This window comes from Tachypleus tridentatus, chromosome 12, assembly GCF_004210375.1.
Source record: "Tachypleus tridentatus isolate NWPU-2018 chromosome 12, ASM421037v1, whole genome shotgun sequence".
NCBI lineage: Eukaryota > Metazoa > Arthropoda > Merostomata > Xiphosura > Limulidae > Tachypleus > Tachypleus tridentatus.
Genome location: NC_134836.1, coordinates 105,062,371 through 105,074,734, shown reverse-complemented (window position 1 = coordinate 105,074,734; position 12,364 = coordinate 105,062,371). Strand labels below are relative to the sequence as shown.

The 12,364-nt window shown below is 28.8% G+C and overlaps 1 protein-coding gene across 2 annotated transcripts in view; it reads right to left on the bottom strand.

The window, feature by feature from the left end:
• Window positions 1-5,335: 5,335 nt before the first annotated feature.
• LOC143234224 (cullin-2-like) overlaps window positions 5,336-12,364 on the bottom strand; it is a 50,085-nt gene continuing 43,056 nt past the window's right edge. For both annotated transcript variants that reach the window (XM_076471421.1, XM_076471422.1), the window contains exons 19-21: window positions 11,105-11,209; window positions 9,003-9,122; window positions 5,336-6,141 (exon numbers count right to left, since the gene is read on the bottom strand). In XM_076471421.1, the coding sequence (XP_076327536.1) occupies window positions 6,010-6,141; window positions 9,003-9,122; window positions 11,105-11,209 (357 nt within the window). In that variant the 3' untranslated portion in view covers window positions 5,336-6,009. The remainder of the gene's footprint in view (window positions 6,142-9,002; window positions 9,123-11,104; window positions 11,210-12,364) is intronic.

Sequence of the window (12,364 nt, the reverse complement as noted above, 5' to 3'; positions counted from 1 at the left end):
CTGACATCACATGCAACAAGATAAAAAGATTAAATTCCAAGAACTAAAACGATATCTTTCTCAAAACAAGCATCCCTCCTTTTTAACATCTCAAATGATTTGATACTTTAACAGAGGCAAAGAGACATTGTTATAAACCAGTTAAACACCTACCACATTAATTATATCTTATATTAGTAACCATTTCAGTAACCAAATTCGTGAAGCCATAAATGATTACAGGAAGACTATCAATAAAGTTAACACATAAACCAGAAAAATATGAAACAAATTCTCACCTAATAATCCAAGAACCAACTAGATAGATGTAATAACATTCAATACAGGGCCAATAAAAAAAAAGCCAGCTATATATGAGTAATAAATATGTATATGAACACGAATGCAAATTATGTTCAGAAAAACATAACAGAGAAAGTGAACACTCTTTACTTGAGTTGAAGAACTCTACTTTTGAGGGGTTATGTGAGACACAGTGAAGAAACTGCTATAGCAGTCCACAGCTTGAATACCCCAAACTGAAAACCATTCTTTTCTAAAAAAAAAGTTTTTTGACACATAATGGTTTCTTAGACAGAAATAAATCTACTTGGAGAAATGTGGAAGCCAGAGATAAACAATTATATAATGACTGGGCTAAAATAACTTTTTTGTTTGTTACACACATTTGTGCAAAGCTACACAAGTGCTATTTGCACTAATTGTTTCCAGTTTAGAACTGAAGAATAGAAGAAAGGAAGCCAGTCAAAGACTCCCACTTTCACCTTTTAGGTTACTCTTGTTTAAACAAATAATGAAATTTGTCTCCAACGTCTATAATGCCCCCACAGTCTCAAAGTGCAGTGCTCAATTTTTGCAGCAATGGGGCACAAACCATGGATCCATATTTTGACATGCTAATCACTAATCCAGGTCTTGTCTCCAAAATATTGTTTTCTAATTATTATTATTTTTTTGTAAAATGAAAATTTTTCAATTCTTTGGGATTCTAAGTTTATTCATTTGAGGCCCAGTACTCACTCAGTTATTTAAAAATAATTGTTAAGGTTTCATCTGAACGTCCAATTTTTTTTTTTATTTTGATACCCCTTCCTTCCTTTCACACACACATACATTATACAGTTTTACAAAGACATAAAACTAAATTTATGTATTTCTATTCCAAACGTATCTATAATCCTAAATTTGTCTATGATTGCATCAGGCTTAATGACAAACTACACTTTTTTATTGATAAGCTTAAAATGTAAATTCATTACCTGTTGTTAAATAGTTTGCATTAATGTTTACTCACCACACATCACAGTCCAGGTGTTGTAAGTCAAATATTAATCAAGTTGTTATACATCAGATGTAAATTCATTACCTGTTGCTAAATAATAGTTTGCATTAATGTTTACTCACCACACATCACAGTCCAGGTGTTGTAAGTCAAATATTAATCAAGTTGTTATACATCAGATGTAAATTCGTTACCTGTTGCTAAATAATAGTTTGCATTAATGTTTACTCACCACACATCACAGTCCAGGTGTTGTAAGTCAAATATTAATCAAGTTGTTATACATCAGATGTAAATTCGTTACCTGTTGCTAAATAATAGTTTGCATTAATGTTTACTCACCACACATCACAGTCCAGGTGTTGTAAGTCAAATATTAATCAAGTTGTTATACATCAGATGTAAATTCGTTACCTGTTGTTAAATAATAGTTTGCATTAATGTTTACTCACAACACATCACAGTCCAGGTGTTGTAAGTCAAATATTAATCAAGTTGTTATACATCAGATGTAAATTCATTACCTGTTGCTAAATAATAGTTTGCATTAATGTTTACTCACCACACATCACAGTCCAGGTGTTGTAAGTCAAATATTAATCAAGTTATTACACATCAGATGTAAATTCGTTACCTGTTGCTAAATAATAGTTTGCATTAATGTTTACTCACCACACATCACAGTCCAGGTGTTGTAAGTCAAATATTAATCAAGTTGTTATACATCAGATGTAAATTCGTTACCTGTTGTTAAATAATAGTTTGCATTAATGTTTGCTCACCACACATCACACTCCAGGTGTTGTAAGTCAAATATTAATCAAGTTGTTATACATCAGATGTAAATTCATTACCTGTTGCTAAATAATAGTTTGCATTAATGTTTACTCACCACACATCACAGTCCAGGTGTTGTAAGTCAAATATTAATCAAGTTATTACACATCAGATGTAAATTCGTTACCTGTTGCTAAATAATAGTTTGCATTAATGTTTACTCACCACACATCACAGTCCAGGTGTTGTAAGTCAAATATTAATCAAGTTGTTATACATCAGATGTAAATTCATTACCTGTTGCTAAATAATAGTTTGCATTAATGTTTACTCACCACACATCACAGTCCAGGTGTTGTAAGTCAAATATTAATCAAGTTGCTATACATCAGATGTAAATTCATTACCTGTTGCTAAATAATAGTTTGCATTAATGTTTATTCACCACACATCACAGTCCAGGTGTTGTAAGTCAAATATTAATCAAGTTGTTATACATCAGATGTAAATTCGTTACTTGTTGTTAAATAATAGTTTGCATTAATGTTTACTCACCACACATCACAGTCCAGGTGTTGTAAGTCAAATATTAATCAAGTTGTTATACATCAGATGTAAATTCGTTACCTGTTGCTAAATAATAGTTTGCATTAATGTTTACTCACCACACATCACAGTCCAGGTGTTGTAAGTCAAATATTAATCAAGTTGTTATACATCAGATGTAAATTCGTTACCTGTTGCTAAATAATAGTTTGCATTAATGTTTACTCACCACACATCACAGTCCAGGTGTTGTAAGTCAAATATTAATCAAGTTGTTATACATCAATATACATTATCAACAGGAAATTGGTTTACAAGTTAAAAATGGAAATTATTGCTAAATTTAACCATGAATAAGAAATTTAGCAATGTCTAGAACTTGATAAAAATGCCACATGAATATCAAATTTTGGTAATAAAATTTAACCTTAAATAGTTTACTTAGTATCAAATGCTAACAGTACTTTTTTTGATTACCCATCAGACATTCAGGTTTTAACTTCTTTACTTAACAAAATTCAAACTCCAGTTTTTTATGTAATAATTCTTTGAAATTTTATTTTGTTAGATATTAAATTCTTGGCCTTTTAATGTCTATCTGTCTATTCACTGTCTGGTTATGTTAAGCACAAAGTTGCACAATGGAATATCTGCATGATGCCCTTTGGAGGAATCAAACAATGAATTTTAGCATTATAAGCTCACAAGCTTAACTCTTATGAATCAAATTCAGTCGTAGAAACATATAATGAGTAGGAGCACAAGCTTTAACAACTGTTACTTACAAGAAGGGTAAAAAAAATATATGCTTTCAAGAATAAAACTCAACCCTGAACAAGCAATTGTTTCCCTCTTTCTATTAAAAAAAATTATATATATTCCTTATTTCAAATTTATACAAAAAGCTGAACTTTGTTTCCTTGCGAACACTTCTATAAACAATCTACTTTTACAGCTATTTGTACAACAAATAGAGAAACATTGCACTCATGTACTTGAATAAACTAGATATTGACAATAAATATGCCAAAACTTAACATATCTGCACTAATGAAAATAATATTCAGCCTTTTCTCATTTAGCCTTCTTAATAAATACAAACAATTAACATAAGTATATGCATTATAATGCAACAGCATTTTGGGTTATAATAGAGCACAAGAAGTAAAAAGTTTGAGACAACTTAAGTCAACAGAATTTGTGACAATTTAAGTCAACAGAATTTGTCACTTTAATTGTGAACAAATTTTCAATGTCTTAAAAAACACTGAATGAAAGCTCAAGTAATTCACTAATTATTAAAACTGAAATTTCTTCCAGTGTATTTATTGCTGTTTTCTAAGTCATCATTTTTTCCCTCTCTGTTTTAGGCTACGTACACACATGGTGTGTTTGTATATTTGAGAATTTTTTTATTGCACACAAAATATTTTGATAACATTTCTGCCATTTGTTAAACAAAATATTTATGATACAAAATTTTGTTTTCATATTTCCTTTTAGATTTTTTAGTGTCAGTTGTTAATTCACACAACTTGTTAATTTTAGGGTTTTCTGGCATGTTCTCATATTTTGATGGGTTTTTTTCTACCAACAGAAAGAATAATTACAGTTTTGACCAGATAATACTTTTAAATTGATACATTTCTTTCTGTCAGAAGGTGTCACCTTACGTTGATTACTTCAATTGTGCCACTCAAAGTACCATTCCACTAATATTGTCAGTGTAATTTTGCTGAGTATTACATATGGATAAGGCAAGGCATTTTGACACCTAAAATGAGCTAGAGAACCATTAATTCAAAACCACTGCATATAGTTTAAAGTGATAGGAATAAAAGCTAGAAAATTACAGTAATCAAAGACTTTTGTATTTTTTCATACTGTAATTTCACAAGATTTTCATGAAACAATTGAAGTCAATAATTGGCTTGTAACACTACTTTCACAGCATCACCTAAAATCAATGACTGAATTATGTAACTTACAAGATAATTATTCTCCATCACTTGGCAACATACATGACTGACCAATTAAGAACTTTCTATTCAAATTTTACAGTCTTATTACTTGAACGCATAAGAAAAAATTAGGTGTGCCTCTGGCCACTGCATGGGCAATATATTATATCATTCATTGTTACATAATAACTTATGTAATGTACAATTTAAATTGATTGGTTACATATCCCTGTTTAATGAACTGTTCCAATCAATTAACCAGACATTTTGATTTATGCTATAAGTGTTAGAAATTACTTGTAACTGCTAATTCTTCATCACCTCTGACAAAAGTTTACAACCATTAAGTACAAAATTTCTCTCAAGTATACATATAATTGTAATCCTGTGAACAACTACTTAAAACTTTTACATTAGTCAGTTAAAAAAGAAAGTTCAATATCATGAGGGAAAATATTAAGTATATCTGTTAGAAATTTGGCCTGTGAGTGTACTGTGTAGAATACTCTTATGTTGAAGAATGCTTACAAATTTTGTATTCTTGTGTCTTGAAACAGAAGAGATATGCAAATAAACAAGCATATTGTTTAGGTGTAAAAACTAGAAATTATTTCAGATTTTCTAAACTTTCAAAGCATTTCCTTCATGGTTAAGTGAAACCAACAATATGAATATTCAGTTAGAAAATGGCAAAAGAAGTAACATGTGTTTAAATAAAATATATATATATATATATATGAGAAAGTAAGAAACTGAAAATATCACAATATTCAAATAAACGAGGGACTTTTTTTTTATTTGGGACTATGAAACTTATCAGTTGTGACTGATTATAATAGAAGTAATCAACTGCCCAATTAATGAAAAACAAACAGTAAAGATTTACATTTTGTCAGTTACCGTTCAAATGTAGAAGTTTATATACAATTCTAACTAGGTACTGTGAAAAAGCCATACTAAAATTGATCTCAAATGCCAGTAACAAAGAAACTTATTATATAAACATTTACAACATTTAAATGTTAAAACATAAACAAAAACATTTATAATATACAATTTAGAGAATCAGGCAGTTTTTTTAAAACACATCTTCACACCTATCTGTAACACTTTGTTGTAATGATTCAGAAATATTCAGTATAATTTTCATGTACTGTATTTTACTGCTATAAATAAACTAAAACAGTTTTGAGTTGTCCTTTCTTTAGTATAACATTTCACTAGATGAGCTTACAAAATTCATTGTAAAACAACAATAATCCTAACAACAGTGCAATATTCACAAAAGTTTCACTTTTTTAGCACTGGGATTTTAATTTCTTCAGGCATGACTCCAAAAACGGCCTTCTTCACAAACCCTAATTAGAAACATATGATTAGGTCTTTTAGAGTAAAAAAAAAAAAACACTCCAATAACCACGTGTATTAAAACACCTCCTTTTTTTATGCTACGTAACTATACTCGTCAGCAGAGTGAGGGGTCCTCTCCAAGTACTGTTTGTCTATCAAAGCTTCAATGCATTTCTTTATCATTGTTACGCTGGGCACAAACCGTGACTTGGCTTGATTGATTACCTACAAAATTGAACATTTAAAAGTTAAGAAAATTCCTTGCAAAACTGCCTACAAGGAATAAGTACTCTTCTAATGTGTTTAATATCTGAATCACATTAATACTAGATATAAAGCTAAGTCCTGATAGCACTTGCCCTAAATTCAAACTTTTCATCTATTTCACCTCAAACATACTGTTGTTTTTTTTTACTTAAAATATGATAGTCAGTGTATTCTGAAACAGTATTTTGTGAAGATTTCCTTCTATTTATCTTATATAAAATTTTCAAGTGGCTAGTTCTTCAATTCCTTTTCAGTTACCTTACGCCAAACTAAGTCTGAATTTTCACCAATAAAACATGACTACTGAATGGACCATAAAACAAATAAGCAGCCATTAAAACGAAGGAAAAAGTGACTGATATTTATAAGCCTTACTTTTTCATATAACATTCCATTAAAGAAAGTTATAATAATTCATTACTCTATTTGCATAAAATAACTTCATGAAGGTTGTTTGGCCAAAATACCAATCATATTTTCTCTATTTTCGAATTGTTTGAACCATTTTTGTATCTTATCTTTTAAAGCCAAATTGTCATACAAAGGCTGACAAAAACTACCCAATCTAAACAAAAAAAAACATTGTTAAGGTTATGTCAGATTAAAGGAATAGGTAAATGAGCCAAATTAATGTAAAAAAAAAAGAAGCAAAAATCCAGAAAATCTAAATATCAATCAAATCATGTTTTCCGAAACTGCAGAAAATGTAAGTTTTCTGTCAAAAAGCCTAAAAAGATTACAAATTTATGATTTTTCTTGAATTTCACAATTTCAAATTCTAGGTAGTAATTAGCATTCCATTTACATGGAACACAACTTCTGTGATCCTCAATACAGTTTGTTTAAATAATTGTAGCTTCTTAAAGAATATAATTCAGTAATTAACAGCCATGATTATTATTTTATATTAGTTTAAAAACACGAGTAGAACAGAATCATTTCAAAAAATATAATTTTAACCACAATTTCTTTCAAAACATAGGACTGACAAAAGAAAAAATTCTAAGGATAACACTTTATCCACTAATCTTTCTTTTTGTGTTTTATTTAAAAAAAATTCTAACATTCCGTTTCCATCTGTTTAAAAAAAAGTTATATTCTAATTCAACAAATTTAATTTTTTAAAAGTGAAAAAAACATCTTTCTTTATCCACAGTTACAGCTATTAGTCATTAATTTTTCAAACATTCACTACATATCTCAATGTATTATTTGAACAAAATCAGGTTACATATGAAAGGATGGGTCCACATAAGAACCATTTTTGGCCCTAAAATCTAGTGAAGAATAAAGTATTGAGAAAGGTTTGGCTTATTTTGAATTTTGCACAAAAATACTCTAGGGATATCTATGCTACTGAGAAAGGAAACACAATAAAGTAATGCTTTCAATAGTGTCAGTACTACCATACCTTCAAAGAAGCAAACGTTTTATGTAAAGTGTTTCTCAATATAGGATACATATTATGAGTACTGTAATAATTTACACCAAAAATCAGTCACTTACCCAAAAGTGGGGTTAACTTTAACTCTGAATACAGGCACGTACAAACATAATATTTTGCACAGTATATGTAATAGAATGGAAGAAATATCATATATGAAATCAACTGTGATGCATAGGCTCATTCATAGTGTAAGGACAATAAATATGTCATCACAAATGCTAGATTTATACAGAGCAACTGTGACACTAAATACTCATGTATACTGTGACATTATATACATTCTGATGACTCATATTAATAACTGATTTTTTATAACAAGCAGCCAAAGTATTAAAATACTGAAAATGGAAAATAGGTCCACCAACACTTATGGGGTTTCTAAACACTCACAATCACATCTGTGATATGGCAAGGTGAGCTGTAGTTCAAATGACAATGACAACTTGGGTTTTCATGACAGTACAACATAGACATTGTGGATTTAAACATTACACATTCATACATACACCTTCATGTCACACCTGTACTTTATGCTCACTACAGTTATAAGTTTTGCAGGTTACAGGAATAACAAATTGTGATTTTATTTATGTTTTTTTCTTCTATTAACACCCTCACAAGGTATTAAGTTGTTTGTTTTTTTTGTAGTTGGTACATGCTAGGCTATCGTGTCTCCAGTAAAGACAAAATGAGCCCTTATGCAGTCTTATCCTTTAACTGTTGCTCCAAATGTTTTCACATATACATTTTCAAATGCTAAGTTATTCAATATTTATTCTAGCAATTACCTTACACTTAACTACGTTTGTATATTAATCATTATATTGTGAATTATATGGGTCTAATGGGACTACTAAACATATCATTAAAGAAAGAAGTCCATAGAAAAATTACTGATATTTATAGGTCATAATACACACACACACACACACATAAAATTAATTAAAATTTGATTATTCAATTTTCCTCAGGTGCTAAAGTAATATACTGAAGGTTAATTGGGCAAATAAGCAATCACATTTTCTCTCTTTTAAAACTGTTGTAACTATTCAAAAGTTTTACTATCTGCATAAAAAAAAATTTAAAAATGTAACACTCCTTCAAATTCAAGAACCTTATAATTTATTAAATTTCTTTTTCAGACTTAAATTTAACGATCGTAATATTCTGTATCTCTTTCAGCTCTTAGTCACATTTTAACCCTTCAAATGACAGCGTGGTACGCAGATCCCTAATGACTGCTGTTTTACATACCACAATATCTTCTTTCACTCACTCCCTCAATAAGTAACCTGTCTAGTTCACGTTTAAGTAGTAACTATATATTTATAATTCACAAAATCAAACTATTATTTTTAATACATTGACAGACCTCTTGTATGAGGATGTTGTGGCGTAACACTTTCCTTGCCTTCATTATACGAACAATAGCTGCCTGCAAGTAAAGCTTCCTGTCTTCGTCAACAGAGCTGTGTGTCTGTTCAAGTTCTTGCTGAAGAAATATATATGAATATCCAACAGTTTATTTTAAAAAAATTTATATCTCTATTCTGTATTTTACTGTGCAATTCACATCAGGTGACATAACAAAAACAAGTGTAATGAGTTACAAATTATAAGAGTAACTTATACATTTGTTAACAGCATTAAAATGGGAAATAGCAAATATTATATAAATTGCTCAGTTCAGTTCATTGGATATTTTCCATTTTGTTGCCTGTAACTATTTATAAAAATAGTTAATTTCTTATTGATATATTTCTTTGATTCCAAATTATTGCCCAATGGTCTTAAATTGTCTTTGCAATCATGGAGCTTTAAATGGTACATTTCTAATGAAACCTTGAAATTGCAATATTATGTTTTTGTTAAAGTTGACTTATTTCCACATAATTCTGTATGGTAATTAAAATCAACCTCTACATTTACTTATCTTACATCAATCCTAGGAACTTAAAATATTCTTACCAATAAAATAAAATATTGAGACGTTTTATCCATATTTATATTTAGGCTTAATTATTGGCATTGAAAATACCTCAATGATCAATTAAAGGTAACCTAATAATTTACAAAGTAATAATTATCTATGTTTCTGTTTCATTAATAAATTGCTCACATTAAAGCTCAGAGATATTTAACTATTTTTTATTATTTTGAGTACTAAAAACATTTTTAAATTATTTTGAAAAACTTTAACAAAGAGCCATTTAATATCTGTTATTTGTATTATTATGAGAAATAATCAAATTCAAAAACTGATGAAACACAATATTATAAAGGTCAGTGTGTGTGTGAACCAATGTTACCATGCAAATGGCAATAACAGTGTATACACAATACAGTAACTTGTCCAAAATAGCCTAAATATAATTTTTTGTACGATAACTTTTACATATAACTGTCATGTTTTCATTTGCATGATCAAACTAATTTTCACAACACTTTATTCATCAGTCACACGAATGTAGTCAGAAATGAATGAATAGCAGAAATCACTTTTGAAAGATCCAATGTGTGCATGTTTATAAAGGACAAAATTATAAATAGCAGGAACCTCAAAACAGTACTACTGCCTGCTTCAGGCACACAACATGACTCTTGGGGTTCAAGGACAGTTAGGACTCAGAAACTATGCATGAAAATAATTTTTGTATGTTGAAAGACTTCTATCATTGTGTGGGTCTATGTAAGCTGGTTCTCAAAAGTAACTACAATGACTACAGGTCAAAACTATCTAAAAATTTGTTGTTTTCATCTACAAACAATTATTGTTCTTTCTATCTTGATCTAGATGATCTGACTTTAAACTTTGTCAATTTCTTTATCAGTTTTCTCACTTCAAAGTTTTTGAAATGACTGTAAAATTTCAACACTGTGATCTTGAGTAGTATGAACTAGCAATGACAACCGTCCAACAATTTTACTGCTATACTGATAAATACCCAGTATTTCATGAAATACATTCTTCTTCCTCTTCTAAAGATGTAAACTATTCAGCTGCTTAATTTACTTTTATATGGAATGAGTAAGTCAATTTTTATGCCCTATACTTCTATTTCTCATGACTTTTGTTAACAAACTGTAATTAATTGTTTAGAAAAAAAGATAAAATTTATTGTCTGTAAAACTTTATCTTTAGACTTACTCTGATCTATAAAACAACCCTTGATTATAACACATCCCCCCCACAAAGACAACAATTGTAGACCCATGGAAAATGTTCATCTCTACTTCATCAATGGGTATCTATGTAAAGTTTTTTAATAAAGGCAACATACAGAAGTTATCAAGTATTTTTTATCAAAATGTTTCTAATGAATGGATTAAAAATAAACTCTACAGGTATGTCACGCTTGAACTTAAAACTGTGAAAAACATTTAGATATAATTAAGTCATGAACAACTGGTAAAAAAATAACTGAGTTCAGTAGCAGAGAACAAGAAAAAGTTTAATTTTTGAGAACTACTCACCTGTGGAGTTTCTTTTTGTATCACTGCTGATATTTTAAATTTTGTTCGTTTATTGGAATAGGATTTATTTAATGTAAGAACACTTTCTCCATTAATAGGAGCCTCCTGTTAAACAGAGAAAAAAATGCATGTAACAAATGTGGAATATTCTCTACTATAGTTTAAAGTTAATAAATAAAATTTATTTAAACATGTAGCAGACAATTTTCCTGATGTTATGTATAATAATAGGAAAACAAATTTTAACATTTAAAATTTTTATACCAATTTAAAGAAATGTCACAAAAAACAGTAAACTATTAAATTTAATTATGAATTTATATCATAACTTTGATTAAAATTGAATTTATTTTTATTAATCAAAACTTATAAAATTTCATGTAATTAACAATTTTTTAAATTAATCTTATATTTCCTCTTCCACTATCTAGAAAATGAGTTTACAAAAGACCTAGATGTTTATTTTTAAAACTTGATCTCACAGATTCTATATGTCCTTACGATAGCTTTTTTTTTCTAAACATTACATTTTTTAACATTGATATTTGAATACATTCTGGGTATCAATGAAAATAGTACTTAGGAGTTATAACAATACTTAGACTTGCTACAGGTATAATCTCCAACATTACAATCAGATGTTTATAATTATGTTACAATTATTACAATCAGGTATTTATTATTACAATTATATTATAATTACTACAATGAGGTGTTTATTATTATAGATGTAGAAGAAAACTGATCTTTTATTACACCATAACTGTATAAACAATAAACCAAGTAATAACTTGTCATATATCATGTATAACAAAAACATCTGTTAGATTTAGTATGAGGAACAAAGTTACCTTTTACACAAATCAAAGATATGCTACAAGTAACATTACTAAAGTTTTAGTTTTAACTTTATCATAATATATGCCTCTAAAACAATACAACCCAGGATAATGCTTTTGTCTCAACAAGGGGTTTAACACATGATAAAAATTTCAGGAAAGTTTTTATCACGTACACAGAAACAAGTTTGTTTTTGTTAACAGATGAAATGATTCAACAGATCAAAATGATCTCATCATGAAAGATTATGAAAACAGCACCAAAATAAACCTTATGTCAAAAGACATTTTCAACTGAGTTTAATTTACTAAATGTTGGTTATTTTGGATCTATGATGTTATACACATAACCATATCCAAATGACAGAATCAGGAAAAATTATATCTTAAATCTGATGATGTATAAAAATATTTTCACTGA